This window comes from Vidua macroura, chromosome 18 (assembly GCF_024509145.1).
Source record: "Vidua macroura isolate BioBank_ID:100142 chromosome 18, ASM2450914v1, whole genome shotgun sequence".
Classification (NCBI taxonomy): domain Eukaryota; kingdom Metazoa; phylum Chordata; class Aves; order Passeriformes; family Viduidae; genus Vidua; species Vidua macroura.
Window position 1 is genome coordinate 10120559 of NC_071588.1, and position 18863 is coordinate 10139421.

Genomic DNA, 18863 nt, shown 5'->3' on the forward strand with positions numbered 1-18863 from the left:
GGGCATCCCCTGTCCCCGGCACCTTCCTCGGGCCCCTTTTGCGGGGTGGGGAGGAGGGGGAGAAGGAGCCGCGGGTGGGGGGGCCCGGCTGGCGGCGTGGGGGCTGCGTGGGGCTTTGTGCGGGCCGGGGGGGCCGCATTGTTCGCCCGCGCTGTGCACGCTCGCACTCACACTCACACTCACCTCGTGTCCCCCCCGCCCCAATAATACGGAAATTTCCATGTCCCAGCTGTCTTCCCCTTTTAACCTTGGTATTAATTTAGGACGGATCTTTTTAAACAGCTCTGTAATGCATTCAGACGCTGCTGGAGGTTTATCTTTTTTTCCCTTTTTTTTTTTTTTTTTTTTTTTTTTTTTTTTTTTTTTTTTTTTGTACCGTGGGTTATATTTACACCCAAAACAAAATAATTACACTTTTGTTGGCGAGAGAAAGCTGGTGATTAGACTGTGGCTCTTTGCAGCAAACCCTTTCTCAGTGGTACACCAGGACAATTTTTCACGGCTGGGTGAAATCAGACGCGGGAGGTAATGAATCCTGTGAGCTATTTAAATTTACAATTTGTAACGCAGTCACTCAGAAACGCCTATGGCCCGGCGAGGAGATGCTTGCTGGGTTTGTTTAATGTTAAAACCTGCCCCGTCCCCCCTCTTACCAGGGGAAAGGAGGGGAGCGCGGGGGGAGCAGCCTCGCCCGCCGGCAGCGGCCCCGCGGAGGAGCGCGGAGCGCCGCGGAGCCGCCGCCTCCCACCGCGCCCGGGCTCGGCATCCTCGGGCCGGCCGGAGCCGCGGAGCCCGGCCCCGCTCCGCGCTCCTTTCCCGGCGTGATCACCGCCTACAACCCCAAAAATAGTTGGTGATATCTACGGAGTCGGCGGCGGAGCATCCGAACAGATAGATAATTAATTACAAAACACAGGGGGAATATGCAAACCGCGTATTACAAATTCTACAGGGCTTAACTGATTGGAAACAGATTATTATCTTGTTTGTCTTTTGTCTGTTTCACTTATCCCTCTGCCGTCTGTTGTGTTGTAAGTTGATACACTTTATTCTTGAAAGGGGATTTTTTTTTCCTTTAATAATATAGTAAATTCCATCAACATCTTGTATAAGCGACGCTGCTTCTCCACGCATTACCCTGTTAAAACACAAAAGGTTTATTAGTTACATATAGGCGGTCTTGTGGGCCCTGAATTACCATCTGTTACCATGGGGGAATGTGGCTGGGGGGAGTTTCTTGGGGCTCGGGGTGGTTTTTCCCCTCCTCCCTTTCCCCTTGGATTTATTAATTCCTTGACTTTCAAACGAAAAAGGGAACCGAGGGCGGCCGCGGGGAGCAGGGGACGGGGTGGGGGTCCCCGGCTGGGGGTCCCGGCTCGGTGAAGGGGAGCAGAGGGAGGGGAGGGGACCCACGGGGGAGTGCGAGGCCGCGGGAGAGCAGCGCGGGTGCCGCTCCCGCACCCAGCACGGGCTGTCCGTACAGCCCAGATTATCCCCAGGTTTATCCCTAGGGCGCGGGACGTGGCACCGCCGCACTCCCGCTCTCCCTGGCACGGCCCTGAGCAGCCCGCGGTGCCTCAGCCCTGCCCGGGGACACGCGTGTGCCCGCGGCTCTCCAGCCCCTCAGCAGCCCGGCTTTTCTCCGCCGTGCCGGGAGCGGGGCCTGCCCGATGCTCCCGATGCGCTGACCCCGCTCCCGTGCTGGCTCCTGCCCCGAAATCCGTGGAGGCTGCGCTGGGAGCGGGCCCCGCACACCCCCGCACACCCCCGCACACCCCCGCACACCCCCGCACACCCCCGCACCGCTCCGCGCCTCCCAAATTCCTCAGGAGCGCCCAGGGAATCCCGCAAACTTGGGCAGAGCCCGCGGGAGCGCGGCCGCGATCGGCCGCGGGTCCGGTCCCTCCTCCTCCTCCTTCCCGTGCCTTCGCCTCTCTTGCCCGCTTCTCCCCTTTTTAGCTCGCTGCAGTTTTCATTTCCTTTCTTCTCTCTTCCCTGGCTTTTTTTTTTTTCCTTCTGTCTTTGTTTTCTTTTCTTCCTCCTCCTCTTCCTTGCTCCCTCGCTCTGGAGCTTTACCTTCGCCCTTCCCTTCTGGCTTCCATTCTTTTCTATTCTAGCCGTTCTTTCTGTCTTTTTATTTCTTTCCTCCGTTTGTTTTTCCTTTTCCCTTATTTTTCCTTCATTTTTTCCCATCTTCTTCCTTGCCTTCATTATTTCTGTGTATTTTTTTTTCGTTCCTTTATTTCTTCTTTATTTGCTTCTTTGCCTTTCTCTTTTTCCCCCTTCGTTTTTCTGTGGTTTTCCTCTGTCTCTTCTTAGTTCCTGCCTTTTTCGTTTCCGTTAATTTATTTTCCTCATTCTCTCTCTCTTTACCTTTCCTTTCTCTTTTTTTTTTTCCTGTATACATTTTCTCCTTTTCCTCCTGTGCTTTTTCTCTTTTTATTTCCCTTTTCCTTCTCTTCTATTTTTCCTCCCCGAATCTCTTCTGTCTGTGTATTTTCTTATTTCGATTCTCCCTCTCGTCGCACACATCCCTACACACAAAACCTGCTCCATTTCCCGCCGATGCCCTCGTGCCGTGGAGGATTTGTTGGAATTTTGACGTGGAGCTTTTCTGGATTTTTTTTGTTGTTGTTGTTGTTGTTGTTTGGGGGTTTTGGGTTTTTTTTTTTTGCCTGTACCAGGAGCATTTCTCAGCACCAGGAGGCTCCACAGCCACGGGTTATTTCGGGCCGGAGCTAGGGAAAATAATTTTTTTTTTTAAGTATATTTTTTTTTAATATAAAAATACAAGGATTTTGGCTAGAGGAAATGACGGGGAATGGGAAGGAAGGTTCGGCCTTCACCTGCCCCGCCGCTTTCCTCCTCCTCCCCGCACGGCTGGACCCGTCCCCTCCCAAAACCCCCGGGGAACGGAGGCAGACCTGCCGGCCCCAGGCTGGATCTTCCTCCCCGAACCCCCCTGACCCCAGGCCGGGGCCGGTGCTGCCCCGTCCCTCCCGCGGGGGTCTCAGCTCCGCCGCACCTGGAATTAAAGAGAAATCTCAGTGTGGGAGGGGGAGCGGCCTCCGCCCCCCGGGACGCCCCGGCCCCGCTCCCCCCGGCGGCAGCGGGGAAGGGCCGAGGGGGCGGCGGGCCCGGGGGACAAAGCCCGGGGTGTTCGGGGGGGCCGCATACCTCCGGGGGAACTTTTCATCCCGCTCCGCTGCGGGAAGGAGCCCCCGGCCTCCTCCCCATCCCCACCAACCCCTCCCCCCTCCCAAATAAATCCCCCCCCCTTCTTTTTCCCACTTGTTGCTCTTCCAGACAAAAGCCTCTCTTCCCCTTGCTCAAAACAAATATAAACCTCCCAAAACCAGGTGAGGCTCTCGCCCTGAGCAACTCGGGACCCCCCAACTCCTCCCCGAGCATCCCTTGAAAAGAAATGAATGCAAATTAAAATTAAAATTAAAGGAAAAAAACGGTGGGCCAGCGCTTTTTCGGCCTTGCCCCCCCGGCCCCCCAGCCAGGTGCGTACTCACTTCGCGGCCCAGGTACAAGCCACCCTCAACAATAGAGGCGCGTTGTTTTTTTCCCTCTGTGCCAAGCACAAGGCTGGAGCCAATTTAGATATGCTATAAATTAAGAGGTTGCCATGGTTACCGCCCTGCCATTGGCCGCATCCCGGCTGACGCGGCCCTCGGCGTCACCAAATCTGAATAAGGATGCGCGAATTACTAAGGCGGGGGACAAAGCTGGCGATGGGGACAGCATGAGAGTGGCGGCGCGGCGGCGGCGGAGCACAGCGAGGCACCGGGGCTGCCGGCTGCAGGGGGGGGTTCATGCACCCCTCCCGCCGCGCCCGCTGCCGCAGAGCCCGCCAGCAGCGCGGCCGCCGCTCCGGCGGCTCCCGGGCCGCTCCGCCAGCACCGGAGGGCGATTTGGGGGGGGTGTTTAGTATTATTGTTATTATTTTTTCTCGGGGGTGGTTTGGATTATTCTTGGGGGGGGCATCGTTTTTTCCCTGCCGTCGTCGAGGCTCCGGAGAGAAGAGGGGGAAGAACTTGACAGCCGCCCCGCTGCCCTCCCCTGAATTTTTTGTTATTCCTTCTTCTATATTTTGTTAATTTTAATTTTATTTCGTTCGATTTTATTTTCCTTTGGGGTTTTATTTTTATTTTATTTTTTATTCTCCTTTATTTTATTCCATTTTAATTTATTGGATTTCTTTTCATTTAATTTAATTTGATTTTTATTTTTTCCTGCCTTTTTTTTTCTATTTTATTTTATTTTTCCATTATTTTCCCCTGCTTTTTGTTTGTTTGTTTGTTTGTTTTGGAGGTTTTTTTGTTTGGTTTTTGGTTTCTTTCCCTTTTTTTGCCGCCGCCGTGTGCCGGCGCGGGGCTGCCTTCTCCTTTTGAGCGTCTCCATCCCCCGGCGGAGGTTATGATGGTGCATTGTGCGGGCTGCGAGAGGCCGATTTTGGACCGGTTCCTACTGAACGTCTTGGACAGGGCATGGCACATCAAATGCGTCCAGTGCTGCGAGTGCAAGTGCAACCTGACCGAGAAATGCTTCTCCAGGGAAGGGAAACTCTACTGCAAAAATGACTTTTTCAGGTGAGTCCTCACCCCCACCCCAGCGGGGAGCGGAGGGTGCGGAGCTCCTCATGGCGCCCGGCCTCCCCTGCCTCCCTGGGGTGTCCCCGGAGTTTTGGGGAGCTCAGGGGGGGTCCCCCTCCGGTCCCTCCCTGCCGGGGCTCCGCACCGCCCCTGCCCCGCGGCTCCGTCGGGAGCAGCCCCCGGCCCGGGGAAGCCCCGGGGGGGACCCGGCGGCAGCGCTGCGACCACCGCTGCAGCCCGAGGTGGGGGCGGCGAGGCTGTGCCCCCCTCCCCATCTCCCCACCACCTTCCCCCGGCAGCCCCGGGCCGGTGCCGCCGCCCGCCCCGTCGCGTCAGGCCTCGGTGGGCAGCGGGGGAGCCGCGGTGTGCCCCGCTCCCGGCCCGGCCTGGCACCCCGCGCTCCCCTCCCGGCACCGCAGGCCCCGGTGAACACGGTGCCCAAAACCGCCCCCCCCCCCCCCCCGGGGGTCCCTCGCACCTTAAACGCCCCTAATGACCGCGATAAGGTGCCGGGAGGAAATTAGGGGCCGGCGTGGCGAGGGGGGCCGTGACTTATGACTCCTAATGCTCGCACTACATCAACGTCACGGCGAGCAGCGACACGGGCACGAGTTGTGCCGCGGCCCGAGGGGAAAAAGGGGGGACCCTGCGTGGGCGCCCCGAGGCCTGGCAGCCCCCGGGGACCTCGGGGACAGCCCCTGCTCCCTGTTCTGCGGGCAGATTTTTTGTTTCTGGGGCGGTTTTTTTTGTTTCTTTTGGGGGTTGGTTTTATTTTTTGCTTGTTTGTTTATGGTTTTTTTCCTTGTATCATTTTCTTTTTGGTTTGTTCGATTGGTTGGGGGGGGCTTTGTTGGAATTTTTTTTTGTTTTATTTTGCTATGGGTTTTATGTTTTGTTCGTGTTGTTGCTTTTTTTTGTGGGGATTTGGGTTTTGTTTTGTGGGGTTTGTGGCAGGGTTTGGTTTTGTCTCTTTTTCTTTTATTTTTTTTTCCCCCCTTGGGAGATGGTTCCGATTCGGATTCCCTGGATTTTTTTTTTTTTTTTTTAATCTCCTGGGGGGGAAAAAAACCCAAAAATACACCTAAACCCAGACCCGCTCTGGGAAGGAAGGGAGATTTACAAAGCACTCTTCCCGACCTGAAAAAATTCCCCCTCGGGAGAGCGGGACGGGCTGGGGACAGGATGCGGGGCTTGGGACTACGGGACGCTCCGTCCTCCGCCGCCCGTTGTTCTGGTCCCCGCACCCGCCGCTCCTTTTTCCCGTCTCTCTGGCCGTGATCAGCCCCGTTTTCCCCACGGGATTTTCAGGCCGGAGCCCCGCGTTCCCCTCCCGGGAGGCACCGGCTGAAACGAAATCCTGCCCCGCGGAGTGCGGAGGGGACCCCGGGCCGCTCTCCCCCTCCCGCGCGTCCCTTCTGGGGCCAAATCCGGGCGAGGATGCTCGTGCGTGTCCCCCGCGGGTGGGAACACCCCAAACTCGCGCTGTGCCCGCAGCCCAGCGGCAGGGCTGCGCGGGGATGAAGGCTCTCCTCATCCTCGCCCCAAAGGCGCGGTTCGCCTGTTCCCCCAGATCTTCCATCGGGACGTGCTGGAGGCCCAGGGCTCCCGCGGTGGGGTTGGAGGAGCGGGGCTCGGCACAGCGCGCACACACAGCCCCGCCGCAGCCCATCTTTGCCGGGGCTCCAGCTCTTGCTTTTCTCCCCCTTCCCAGGAGGTTTGGTACCAAATGCGCCGGCTGCTCCCAAGGGATCTCTCCCAGCGACCTCGTCCGGAAAGCCCGGAATAAAGTCTTTCACCTGAACTGTTTCACCTGCATGGTCTGCAACAAGCAGCTCTCCACGGGCGAGGAACTCTATATCATCGACGAAAACAAATTTGTTTGCAAAGAGGATTATTTGAACTCTCCCAGTTTGAAGGAAGGCAGCCTCAACTCAGGTACGAGCGGCTCAGCCCGCCCACCGCTCCGTTCCCGCCGTCGGTTCCTCCCGCCGGGCAGGAGGTTTGGATTTGTGGGGTGAGGGGCTGCACCCCGCGGCCAGCCCGACCCCCCGGTAATCCCTGCCACCGGCACCGGCCCGAGGGGCAGCGCCGAGAGCGCCGGCACAAGCCCCGAGCTGCCGGTACCTCCCGGTGGAGGCACCTCCGGCCGGGCAGGAGGTTTGGATTTGTGGGATGAGGGGCTGCCCCGCGCAGCCAGTTGATCCGCCGGGGGAGGGAGTGATGTGGGCTGAAAGGCTTGGAACCGGGTGGAAGCCTCCGTGACATCCCCGCGTGGGACGCGGACACGCGTGGGATGAGCTCCCCGCTCCAGCCTCGGCTCCTGCCCCGCGCACGGCCCCTGCGGCAGCGGGGCTGCGGGGCGGGGGGAGCCACGATCCCCCCAAGGGCTGCCTCGGGAGCCCCTCACTCCCCAGAGCCCCCCCTGCGAGTGTCCCGGTCCCCCCGCGCCGTGGGCCTGATCCTTCGCCTCCTTTCACCCAGAGGCAAAGCTCCCATTTGACTTCCTTGGAAGCTGTCTCTGCGTCAGGAGAGCAGGGCCAGGCCCCCTCCTGCTGTCCCAGCCATGCCGGGCGCCCCTGCTCACCCCCTTCCGTGGGCTCTCTCTCCGTCCAGCACCCGGGGCCGGATCCTGCCACGCCAGTCAGTGGGGCCGCTGCTGTGAGCGAGGCGAGTAGAGCTTGGCCTTGGGGGGGTGCTGGCTGCAGGGTCCCCGGGGGGAACACGGTGGCTGGGGGCGGGGGGGCTGAGCCAGGCTCGAGGCAGCGACCGGGGAACTCCCGAAACCTCGACAGGGCCCGGTTCGCGTTTTTCCCAGCGGCGCATCCCGCTTCCCGGCACGGGGAGTAGAGGGGGAGCGTGGGGGGCAGCGGTGGGCCTGGGGGTCACCCCCTCCCCAGCTCCCCCCGCCGGCACGACGCGGTGCACAGGGCTGGAGCGGGCGGCGCCTGCCCGGAGCTCCGCGTGGTGTTGGGGGGCGATGCTTTAGGGGAACCAGGGGGACAGAGGCCTCTGCAGCCCTTGCTGCTCTCCAGCACCCCCCAGCCCCTCTCCTGGAAAGCAGGCGGAGGGCAGAGGAGAAGGGGGGGTCAATCTCTCCCCTAAGTCACCCACCCCCCCCTTTCCTCTCTGGGTCTCCTTTACAGTGTCCTCATGTACAGACAGGAGTTTGTCCCCGGATCTCCAGGACCCCATGCAGGACGACACCAAGGAAACGGACAACTCGACCTCCTCGGACAAGGAGACCACCAACAACGAGAACGAGGAGCAGAACTCGGGCACCAAGCGGAGGGGGCCCCGCACCACCATTAAAGCCAAGCAGCTGGAAACCCTCAAAGCTGCCTTCGCCGCCACCCCCAAACCCACTCGCCACATCCGGGAGCAGCTGGCCCAGGAGACCGGCCTCAACATGAGAGTCATCCAGGTAGGACAGCCCAGCCCACCGCGGGGGAGGACAGCGGGTCCCGGGAGGAGCCCGGACGCTTCAAGGCTGTGGGAGTGGGAGCGGGCAAACCCCATTTGTCCCCTGCCAGCGCCCCCTCAGGCCCAGCCCTGCAGCCACGCCACTCTCCCGTGGGTCAGCGGGGATCCCCCAGCCATGGGAAGGGATGAAAACCATTCCCAAAACACGAGGTTTTGCGCGGGGCCGAGCAGGATCCCCGGCGTGGCGGGAGATGGATGCTCCAGCCTTGCGGAAGCGAGGAGCATCCACCGCGCTCTGCAGGCAGCCGGCACTTCCTCACCGCACTGCCCCCGTGAAGAAAATCCCTGCGGAAATGTAGGGATTAATGGGCTTTAATAGAGGCATTAATAGGGGAGGACTCTCCGGCTTTGCCGGTAGCGGAGCTGCGATTCCCGGCTCCTGGCAGAGGGGAGCACAAGTCCCGCAGGACAGCGCTGTGCTCGTACCCCTGAGCTGCCCCGTCCCTGGGGGTACGAGACAATAATCCAGACGCCCCACCAGGCTGCTGAGGCGTGCGGTTCGGAAGAAGCAATGCCCGTGGAGAGGCGGCCACATCCCCCCTTTCCCTTTTATTCCCGTTCTCACCGCCGGCTGTTCTGAATCCTTGCCTGCTGCCGCAGGTGCTCATCCCCCTGCTCCCCGCTTTCTGCCTGCTTCTGCCATGATCCAGAGCCCTATCCCCTTTTTCCTTCCCACGTTTCCTCCCTTCTTTCCCCTATCCATAGGGGAAATTTCCCCCTCCTGCATTTTCCAGCTGCAGGGACAGAGAGGCTGAGGATGTGCAGCTGGGGGAAGGAGGGGCAGGGTTTTAAATAACCTGGTTATTTGTGGGGTGCGGTGTCCCCATGTACTTTTTGAGGCAGCAGCAGCAGCAGGAAGGGGGGGGGGGGGGTCGGTGTCGGTAAAAAAAAAAAAAAAAAAAAAAAAAAAAATCAGATATTGGAAAACCCGTGTGGGTGCAAGATTTCCCCGCGCAGACTTTGGGGACGGGATGTCGCTGACCCAGAGGGGTCCCTGCTCGCCCGTCCGCGGTGGGCACTGACACCAGCCCGGCCACAGGTGTGGTTCCAGAACCGTCGGTCGAAGGAGCGGCGGATGAAGCAGCTGAGCGCGCTGGGCGCCCGCCGGCACGCGTTCTTCCGCAGCCCCCGCAGGATGCGGCCCCTCGGCGGCCGCCTCGACGAGTCCGAGATGCTCGGCTCCACGCCCTACACGTACTACGGAGGTGAGGGACGGCCCGCGGGGTCCCTGCCCTGTCCCCACTCTTGTCCTTTGTTCCTCCCATCCCGTTCTCCGCCGCTTTCCCCCCTTTCCCCCGCCCATGCACACACGCGTGCCCGCAGCCGCGCACACGCAGAGCCGGCCCCACGCACCCCCACGCCCCCCCCCCCGGCATTGCGGGGCCCCTCTCCCGCGAACAAAGCCCCAGCTGCGGGGCTTTTGTCCCCCTTTCAGGCCGCATTTTTTCCAATTACCTCCCGGGCCCGCAGCATATGGAAGGTCAGTGCGGGCCGGCCGCCCCCCGCTGCCCCGACGGGACGGGATGGGCGCAGCGGGGCGGCCCCGCGCCTCCCCTCTCCCCCAGCTCCCCGCAGAGCCCCCCCAAAAGCTGCATTTTCAAAGCCTCCCATCTGACCAGGGGCTTCCCAGGCACCCCTTGTTGCCCTGCAGTTAGTTTCTAGATCCCTTCCAAGCTGCTTAAACATATATATGAATTCCACATTATATGTATTTTTAATGCATTTTTTCCTATTATATATAATTTCTCCAATGTGCACATATATTCTCCCATTATATACATTTTTCCCGTTTTATGTTTATTTTTGCCCATCCTTTTTATATCTATATTTCCCCCATTCCCTTTTTATATGCATATACATAAATATATGCACGTTCTTTTTTTCCCCCTCCATTAATTAAGCACTAAACTGAGCCCATTTTCCCGGCCCCCTCACCTCTCCCAGACCGGATTCCCTGCCCTCCCTCACTCCAGGCTGGGCAAAGAGAGGATGATGGGCAGTGCAGCTCTTAGGACGGGCTCATTCCTCCCAGGCTGGATTTAATCCCACCCGCCCTTTGGGTCGCTCTTTGGGAGCCAGCAGAGCGTTTTGGAGGGGACAACACAGGGTGGTTTTGGAGGGGGCAACAAGGGTTTGGGGCGCAGCGGGATTTCGGGTGGTTTTTAGCTCCAGGAGACCAGATCCAACCTTTTTCCCTCCCTCCCCACAGATTACCAAGGTGACTACTACGGGCCGGGAGGCAACTATGACTTTTTCCCCCACGGGCCGCCCTCCCAAGCCCAGTCCCCGGCCGACTCCAGCTACCTTCAGAACTCAGGACCCGGCTCCACACCCCTGGGACCCTTGGAGCCCCCCCTAAGCGGACACCACTCCTCAGAAAACCAAAGGTACACGGATATGATCTCGCACCCCGACACCCCCAGCCCCGAGCCGGGGATGACCGGCTCGCTGCACCCCATCCCGGGGGAGGTCTTCAGCGGGGGGCCCAGCCCGCCCTTCTCCATGTCCAGCAATAGCGGCTACAGCGGGGCTCTGTCGCACCCCAACCCGGAGCTCAGCGAGGCGGCGGTGTGGTAGGCCCGGCCTGGGCACGCGTGTGCGTGTGCGCAGGGGGAAACCCCCCCTGGTCCCCCCAGCCCACGCGTGTCCCCCTCCTCGCCCCGCAGCAGGGGCCAGTAAAGCCCCCCCCCCCCGCAGATGCCGAAACGCATCCCGGCATCCGCCCGTCCTCCCCATCCCCGCACCCCCCGGGAGCTTGGGGCCACCCCGCTACCTCCCCCCTCCCGGCACCTTCCCCCCGACATTTTTGGGGGGGGGCAAGGAAAGGTGCCCAGCCCTGCAGACCCCGCCGGCGGCGGGACCAGCGCCTCTCGGACCAAAGCTGAACTCGCCTGGACACGGGTCCCACCGCCCCGGCGGCACCGGGGGAGGGGGCTGCGGCAGGGCTTCCCCCTGCTAATTAGCATCCTTTTTAATTGCCCCTACCACAGGAAGGGGGGGGAATGGGGAATAGCAGGAATAACCCTCCCCGTGGCCCCTCCCTGCCCTCATTTTTATTGTTCCCGTTTCACCCCCGAGGAGAAGGTGGGCTTGGAGCCGGCTTTTGGCGGTGGGGAGGAGGGGGCTGTGCGGGGCCGGGCCCGGGGCTGCCCAGTGACTGGCTGAGATTGGGCTCCCACGTGGTGGAACAGGCACCAGAAAGAGGCAGAAACAGGAAAAACAAAACACAACAAAACCAACAACAACAAAATAAAACCCCAAACAAACAATAAACCCCAGAACTAAACCAACCCAACCACAGCAGCAGAAATTTCACCCGAGCCTCGACGCCGAGTCCCACCCCAACGATTCCCAGAGGCTCCGCCAATTTAAGGATGTATTATAGTTTTTGCTTCTAGTTTCTTTATTTTGTATAAAGGAGAAACAAATAAAGTATGTTTTTGTGTTTACTGATTATTTATTGTACTTTAGTCATCGGAGGCTCCGAATTTTTCTATTTTGAAGGCAGGGAGGGGATGGCACCGGGGAGGGGGGGGTGAGAGCATAGAGAGAGGGGGGGAATAAAAGGAAGGAGAATGGAAAAGGAAAGAAAAAAGTTGTTTTCTGAAAGCGTCGTGGGTTTCCTGTCCCCGCTGCCTCTTGCGGAGGCTGTTAGTGTGAATGGCTCTTGTTGTTCAATGTGAATAAAAAACCTTTTAGTTACCTACTGTTCGGTCACCTGGTCCCTTTCATTTTATTTTATTTTAATTTGTTTTAACACAAGCCCGTGAGAAATGCTGCCCGGGCTCCCCCACTGTCCCCCAGCCCTGCGTGGGCTCTGGGGGAGCACCTCCCACGGCTGCCCTGGGTGAGCGATGTGCACCTGGACAAGGTGATGCTGCTGCATCCCCCGCCCCGCACCCCAGCGCTCCCCAGTTCCCCCCAGTCCCAGAGCTCCGTGGCACTGGGAAGGGGCACATTGCCCAGCTCGGCCCCTTCCCCCACAGCGCAATGCACAGTTTCTTTCTCCCGGGGGGCACCCAAGACCCTCCCAGAGCAGCCCAGGGGCACCTGCAGCCCTGCTGGCAGAGCAGCCCCAGGCGGCAGCCTCGGGGGTCAGCTGGAGGGGGACACCGAAGTAGGGGTTCAGCAGTGCCATCAGCATCTTTTGTCCCATTTTCCCTGGGCATCCTGGTGCCAGGAGGGGGGAGGGTCTCCTCCCCAGCACCCCAGCACACTCCCCTTCTCTCCTGCTTTCTATCCCTTAAGATATAAAAATAAAAAGTCCCAGGCTGGCTGCAGCTCTGAACTAATATTTAAAATGCAAAATCATGGCAGAGTTTTTCGTCCCCCCCCCCCACCCCACCCCCCTCCCGCTCCTTGTCTTGCAGTAAAACGATATAAACAGAATAAATTACCTTCCCTTGCTGGCTTACGAGAGTCCCTCTCTCCTGACCTGAATTTTAAGTCCTGGCTCGGTTGTAGCACGGAGCACCGATGATTTATGGAAAGCCAGCCACATCTCTGCATATTTTCGCTGTTCAGCCAAGTGGTGGAATTTATCCTTCCTATACCATTACTGGCATTAATAACGGGGTGGCCAACGAGCCACCGAGCGAGCCCTCAGCCAGGAGCTGGGGCCAGCACAGACATTGGGGTTCTCTCACCCCCCAAGAAAAACACCTTCTCCCCTTTTCCCAAATGGAGAAACTGAGGCAGGAGCAAAACTGGCTGCTCCCCTGGGCTCCAGCACTTGCAGGTTGTCGGTGTTAGCAGGTAATGAGGAATTTTCATAAGGACAGGGCGATGTGGTGCTAAATAACCCACTCACAGCATCATTTTGAGGAGTATGAAATGGTCAATCACTGGGTGAACACTGGTTGCTATTATTATTATTCATATTATTATTATTATTATTTCGAAATTCAAGGCACTGAGCTGAGGGTTGTTTTTAGGCTGCCGGGACACCCCATCTGTGAGACCTGGACAGAAGAGGCTGCAGGAGGGATTGGGGATGATGCTCCAAGCTGCCACCTCCCAGGCTGGGGGCTCGCGGGAGGATGGGACTCAGCAGGAGCAGCCATCAAAGCAGGGAAGAGCCCAAGGAATAATTCCCTGGCACAGAGGAGCTCTGCAGGAGCCAGACCCGGGGTCCCCATCACCCCAGAGGTCCCGGGAAGGCAGCAGCACACAGGATTCCTGCCTGTCTCCTGCCACCCCTTAGGGGTGTCCTCTCCACCCTGCACCTCACATCCCTGCCAGGGACATCCAAAGCCCCCAGCTGGCACCCAAAGGCCAAGTGCCCCCTCCTGAAGGCGAGGAGGGGAAAAAGCTCCCTGCTGGGTCACCCCGAACCCCACAGTCACGCCCATGCCACTGCCAGCAGTGACCCTTCTGTGCTGAGGAATCCCCATCGTGAGATCCTGACTGCCCTAACCACTCCCCCCACCTCCCCGAGCAGAATCAAAGGAATAAATTCCTTTTTAAAAGCTGTTGGGCAAACACCAATGCTATTCGGTTTTGGGTTTTTTTCTTCTCCTGACCTTCTTGCCTTTTTTTTTTTTTTTCTGAAGAGGGAAGGTCTGCAGAAGGTGGAAAGTAATCAGGTTTTGGACCTGGGATAAAAAATAGCTGGAGTAGGTTGGGCTGACTCCTTATAATTAATAGTGTGCCTCGTAATAGGATTCTCCAGCCTTCGGTGCTCCCTGGAAACACCTTTTTACATAAGATATTGCTCACGATGGAGTGGCAGAGTTTTGATTTATGGGGGTTTGGCCTCCACGAAGCACCTGGGAAGGTGGCCCGACCGGTGGGAGGTACAGGGCCACGGGGCTGAGGGCAGGGAGGGGTTTCCGGGGGGCTGGCAGCCAGGTCAGGGGAGAGGGCTTTGTGGGGGGATGTGGTGAGCTGCTCCCGGGGCTGACACCTGCCCCAAAAGGGAGGAGGATGAGAGGGGTTTGGGGGCAGCAAAAGGCTTCTCTCCCTGCCCAGCATCACAGGGCACAGGCTCAACAGGGGAACCAGCTGGGGCTGGGGAGCACCAGCAGGAGCAAAACTCCGCATCACCCGGAAGGGGAGGAAGGAGAGAGGAGAGATGTTGGGAGGACACAAAAAATACCCCAGGAGGCGCCACAGCAAAGGGCTAAAAGCGAACACAGCGCTACAGAGTGGAAATGTGGGAGAGCAGGAAAGCCTGGAGGAAAGGGAGAATGGGAAAAAGAGTGGGATGGGGGGAAAAGGGATCTCAGGGGGTCTAGGATGGGGTATATCCCCTCCACATGTTAGAGCGCCTCGGAGCCCGCAGGTGTTAAACCCGGCCGGGGATTCCCGTGGATAAATCACCGTAACAAGAGCGTTGTTCTCGTCTGGCCACAGCCAATGTGGCAGGAATGGGAGAGGATTGTAATAATTAATAATCATTACAATAATAATGCAGAAAGACAGTAGCAAAGTAATTAGTCAGAGAGGGAGCGCTTGCTAATTGAGGTGGGGAGCTGCAGCCCGAACAGCCTGGGGAGGAGCAGGGGGAGGGAGGAGAGGGGGGCGGAGGGTTGCGAGGAGAATACCTGGCATGTCCCAGGGGAAAAACGGGATGTGCGGGGCCCGGTGCCGCCCTCGGCACAGGCCTGCAGTGCGACCCCCGTGCCTCAGTTTCCCCATCCCTGCATGGGCGCTGCGTGCTGCAAGAGGCTGCGTGAGGAGCCCGGCCCCACGTCCCCAGGCTTTATTTCGGTTCTTCGGGAAGGAAAGCGAGCAGAGCGTGCCAGGCGGGCTCTGTCACATCCCGTGCCCGGCGCGGGTGTCACTGCAGCCCCAGCCGGCTCTTCAGGGCCCGCAGCTGGGCCGTGTGGATGTTGCTGCCGCCGCACAGCACGAGCAGCACGGAGCGCAGCGGGCTCCGCAGCCGCCCCTCGCTCTGCAGCCGCTGCAGCCGCCCCGAGTAGAGCACGGCCAGGGGGGCCCCGCACGCCGGCTCCACCAGCATCCGCTCCTCATCTGCGGGCACCGGAGCAGCGCCACATTGGGGCACCCACGGAGCGGCAGCTCGCCCGGCCCCCTGTCCCCAGCAGGACCCGGCGGTGTCCCCGTCACCCCGCTCACCCAGGAACTGCTCCACAGCCCGCACGGCCTCCGCGTCCTCCACCACCTGCGAGAGCACCTGGCACTCCCGGGCACACTCCAGCGCCCGCGCCGCCACCGTCTTGGCTCCCAGGCACGTGGCCACGCTGGGACAGCCGGGGACAAGGCGGTCAAGGCGAGGACACCTCGGCGAGCCCTGCCAGCTGGCTGCACGCGTGGCTGCTCACCTGGTGATGTCGGGCAGGGTGACGAGCCGGCCGGCTTTGAGCGCCTCGTGGAAGCTGTGAGCTCCCAGGGTCTCGGCGGCGACGATGGGGACATCCTGCCAGCCCACCTGCTGCAGGCCGGCCACGACACCGGCCAGCAGCCCCCCGCCACCCACCGCCACCACGATGGCGCCTGGTTTGGCCTCCAGAGAGTCCTTCAGCTCCCGGACCAGGCTGGCGTGACCCTCCCTGCGGGGGTGGGGGCAGGGGGATGCAGCCTGGGGGCTCCCCTGGATCCCGGGGACGGGGACCGGGGCAGCACTCACCACACCAAGGGGTGATCGAAGGGGGGGATGCTGACCCAGCCCTCTGTCTTAGCCAGCTCCTGGGCTCTGCTGTTGGCATCATCCCACACCTGGGTGGGGCAAGGGGGCGCTCAGCAGGGCTCCACAGAGCCCTCACAACCCCGGGATGGGTCCCTTGTCCCTGCGGGGCTGGGGGACACCAGAACGAGCGAGGGCTCCCAGGGTGACCCTGCTGTGATGCTGGGGTGCAGGGGATGCAGGAGGGCGACATTTCGGGATGGGGTTTGCCAAGCACCAGTGAGCAGCTGAGGTCGGGCTCAGCCCCCTCTGGACCCCCCGGACCCCACTTTTGGGGGTACCTTGCCGTAGACCTCGACTGTGGCCCCCAGCTCCTCCAGTTTGCGCACGGGGGTGGGGCCGCTGCTGCTGGGGACCACCACGGTGATGGGCAGCCCCAGCTTCCGGGCTGCGTACGCTGCTGCCAGACCCGCGTTCCCTCCTGGGCAAAGGGAGGGCTCAGCCAGGGCTCGACCCCCTGCACATCCCCAGATTCCTCAGGAGCATCCCCCCAGCTCGGGATGCAGTTACCTGAGGAGCAGACGAAGTGGCGGCAGCCCTTCTTGGCAGCCTGAAAGGCAGGAGAGAAAGAGGGGAGGGGACGGCTGTGTTCCCCCCAAGGTGCCCCCATGAGGGCAGGAGCAGCCCCTTGCACACACCGCGCCCACACTCACATCCTGGCACAGGTGCCCGATGCCCCGGATCTTGAAGGATCCCGAGGGCTGGACGTTCTCCAGCTTCATGAAGACCTTGGTGCCCACGGCCTTGGAGAGGGACATGCTCTCCAGGACGGGTGAAACGATGTGGAAGGGCTTCTGGCCCCCGACTGGCTGGGCTGCCATGGCCTGACAACGGATGCTCTGCCAGGGAGAGGCGGTGGAGTCACCAGCTGCTCCCCACGGGTCCCTCCCGCAGCCCCGATGTCCACTCCGGGCTCGGTGTGGAGCACCGGGAGGGACCTGGGCTGTTCCCAGTGTCCCCTCCCATCTCTAGGATGCAGCAGCTCTCCCTGGAAGATCCCAGGACAGGCTGTGCCACCCCCTGCTCCATCCTCGTGGTCCCGGTGTCCCCAGGTGCCCGCGCACAGCCTGTCCTGTAACCCGGGCTGGGCATTACCTGGTGGCCCGTGGGACCTCGCGGTGTGTCCTCACCCACCGCCGAGCCTGCGCGACACCAGAGGGAGAGGTGACGTCCGAGGGGCCGTGCCGGTGTCCCCAGGCGGCCGTGCTCAGTCACGCAGCCGGGCAAGGGGCAAGGGGTCGGACATTGCCCCGGCTGTTTGCTGTTTGCTCAGCCCTGGGCGGGTTTTACAGGCTGTGCTGCTGCCAGGGCCACCCGCGGGGACAAACACGTGTGGCCCTGCCAGCCAGACCCCGGCAGCTCTCACATGCCCGGGAGATGGGATGTGGGCTCCCAGGAGATGGGGGAAGAGGAAAGGCAGCTCACAAATGATTTTGGGGCCCCTCAAGGGTTTGCACTGGGTATTATCTGGTCCGGACAAAAACATGTACCAGCAGATTTTAGGATTTTGTCCCTGAACCCCTGATGTAGCCAGTGCAGCCTGCACACCCCAAAACCCCAGCCAAGACACCTCTCATTGCCTCCAGAAGAGCCATCACACCCCTCTGCTCACCCTGCCAAGCCCTCACCCCATGGCCGGCCTTCAATCCTCCCCAAGGTTCCCATCCCAGGGGGCTCAGTCCCTCCAGCTGGGGGAGACCCCCGGGATGAGCCCCCCCTGCTCCAGCTGGCCATGCAGGCACCCCATGGACAAAGATCCCTTAGAGAGGGGCTGTCCCAAGTGACTCAGCCAGAGGCTGGCCCAGACCCAAGGTCCAGCAGCCCCCAGGCAAAGCAGGCAGAGCCCCCTCCCTTCCTCTGGGACCCTTCCTTGTCACCCAGCCGTGGTGACACCCCCAGGGTAAAAGCCGTACCTCTGCTCTGAGGGGCTGGTTCTGTCCACAGCAGGCAGGGAGGAGGAGGAAGGTGGGATCTGGAGGAAGGGCCAGCCCTGGCACGCAGCCCCGCAGCCGCAGGAGGTTCCTCTGTTGCTCTGGCCAAGCTGAAGCAGCCTGGAAGCAGAGGGCACAAGGAGTCCTGAGAAGGGGACACTGCACTGGAACCAACACAGCCCAAACAGGGTGCACTGGGAACCCCACACTGTGCCCAGTTCTGCCCCAGTGCCAGGCACACAGCAGTGAAACCAGAATATGGGATTTCAGTGCCCTGACCCAAACTGTGCTGCAAAACCCCCAGAGCACCACTGCTGGCAGGCAGCGAGCAGGGGGAGAGCTCTGGGGCTGCCCTGTTCCTCATGGAGCTGATCTTTGGTGCCAATAAAACATCCCCGCTTCCCACACCCTCCCTGGGCTCCCGAGAGAGCAGCACAGAGCACAGCACTGCCCCTCGGCAGAGCCACGCTGCTTCTGGGACACGGGGGCCTGGAAAGGAGGGCAGTGAGGAGGATTTCTTGAATGGGGGCATCGGTGGGGACACAGCTCCAGTCCCTGTGGGGGCCTTTGGAGTGACCCCCCCACCTCAAAGTAGGCAGAGACTGCAGCCACTTCCATGAGGGTGGGACAGCAGCAGGAGCTGGAAAGGGGTGCAAGAAGCCTCCCCCAGCTCACAGGGATGAGGCTGGAGACCCCCTTGGGAGGACACCACATCTCAGCTCAGCCCTGGGGTGCTCCAGAGTCCCTTTCCACCCCATGCCCACCTCCCTGTGCCTCTTCTGCTCCCCTTTGGCTCATCCCTGCCATGAGGAAGGCATGCCAGGCTGTCACCTGGTCACTTCCCGTGGCCAGCGTCCCTGGCTGACACGGTGGCAGCAGCTGGGATGGTATTTATCAACTTTTTGTTTGTTTTTCCACTTTTAAGGAAACAAAGGAATCAGCAACACCGCGGCATTTCCAGAGTGCCCTGTTCCTCCTTGCTGCTCCCTCACCCAGTGATGGCGATCTGTCTGGGGAAACTGAGGCACAGAGAGCCCAAAAGCAGCCCCCCCCCACCTCCACAGTAGCCCACACACCATGGGGACACGAGGGGACACAGGCTCTGCCATCTCCAAATCACCTGCAATCTGTCCCAGCACAGCGGGGTACGGACACCCCAGCTTCCCCAGGGCACCCATCCCAGCTTTTGGGGTGCCAGCACCC

General features: G+C 60.4%; 2 protein-coding genes and 1 long non-coding RNA gene across 9 annotated transcripts; 1 reads left to right on the plus strand and 2 right to left on the minus strand.

Moving 5' to 3' along the window:
- Positions 1-369: 369 nt before the first annotated feature.
- Positions 370-3574, minus strand: LOC128816156 (uncharacterized). The gene is made up of 3 exons (XR_008439806.1): positions 3522-3574; positions 2925-3025; positions 370-1138 (listed from the first exon to the last, which is right to left on the minus strand). It is a non-coding gene; the product is annotated as an uncharacterized LOC128816156 (long non-coding RNA).
- Positions 3575-4002: 428 nt separating this feature from the next.
- LHX5 (LIM homeobox 5) lies at positions 4003-11745 on the plus strand. Of its 5 annotated transcripts, none has more exons than XM_053993515.1 (6): positions 4003-4598; positions 6313-6536; positions 7083-7272; positions 7764-8022; positions 9121-9286; positions 10291-11745. In XM_053993515.1, exons 1-6 carry the CDS (start codon positions 4426-4428, stop codon positions 10656-10658), a joined length of 1380 nt encoding a protein of 459 aa, XP_053849490.1. In that variant the 5' UTR covers positions 4003-4425; the 3' UTR covers positions 10659-11745. The 5 variants fall into 5 exon arrangements, with proteins under 5 accessions (XP_053849490.1, XP_053849489.1, XP_053849492.1 ...); XM_053993514.1 differs by having other exon boundaries at positions 7083-7268; positions 7745-8022; XM_053993517.1 differs by having other exon boundaries at positions 7215-7272.
- Positions 11746-13507: 1762 nt separating this feature from the next.
- SDSL (serine dehydratase like) lies at positions 13508-17802 on the minus strand. 3 transcript variants are annotated; one of them, XM_053993521.1, is made up of 9 exons: positions 17643-17802; positions 16825-16871; positions 16383-16568; positions 16240-16279; positions 16011-16150; positions 15673-15761; positions 15368-15595; positions 15162-15286; positions 13508-15056 (listed from the first exon to the last, which is right to left on the minus strand). In XM_053993521.1, the coding sequence occupies exons 3-9, from the start codon at positions 16548-16550 to the stop codon at positions 14863-14865; spliced, it is 984 nt and encodes a 327-aa protein (XP_053849496.1). In that variant the 5' UTR covers positions 16551-16568; positions 16825-16871; positions 17643-17802; the 3' UTR covers positions 13508-14862. The 3 variants fall into 3 exon arrangements, with proteins under 3 accessions (XP_053849496.1, XP_053849495.1, XP_053849494.1); XM_053993520.1 differs by having other exon boundaries at positions 16825-17004; XM_053993519.1 differs by having other exon boundaries at positions 16825-17196.
- Between the last annotated feature and the right edge of the window lie 1061 nt (positions 17803-18863).

What these genes read in the sequence shown, in the direction of transcription:
- LHX5 (XM_053993514.1), top strand. Translation starts at nt 4,426, where the DNA reads ATGATGGTGCATTGTGCGGGCTGCGAGAGGCCGATTTTGGACCGGTTC. An exon ending in TGCAAAAATGACTTTTTCAG is followed by an intron (nt 4,599 to 6,312) that starts GTGAGTCCTCAC and finishes CCCCCTTCCCAG; the next exon opens with GAGGTTTGGTACCAAATGCG. An exon ending in GGGCCGCTGCTGTGAGCGAG is followed by an intron (nt 7,269 to 7,744) that starts GCGAGTAGAGCT and finishes TCTCCTTTACAG; the next exon opens with TGTCCTCATGTACAGACAGG.
- SDSL (XM_053993521.1), bottom strand. Translation starts at nt 16,550, where the DNA reads ATGGCAGCCCAGCCAGTCGGGGGCCAGAAGCCCTTCCACATCGTTTCA. An exon ending in CCACTTCGTCTGCTCCTCAG is followed by an intron (nt 16,151 to 16,239) that starts GTAACTGCATCC and finishes CCCTTTGCCCAG; the next exon opens with GAGGGAACGCGGGTCTGGCA. An exon ending in TTCGATCACCCCTTGGTGTG is followed by an intron (nt 15,596 to 15,672) that starts GTGAGTGCTGCC and finishes CCACCCCCGCAG; the next exon opens with GGAGGGTCACGCCAGCCTGG.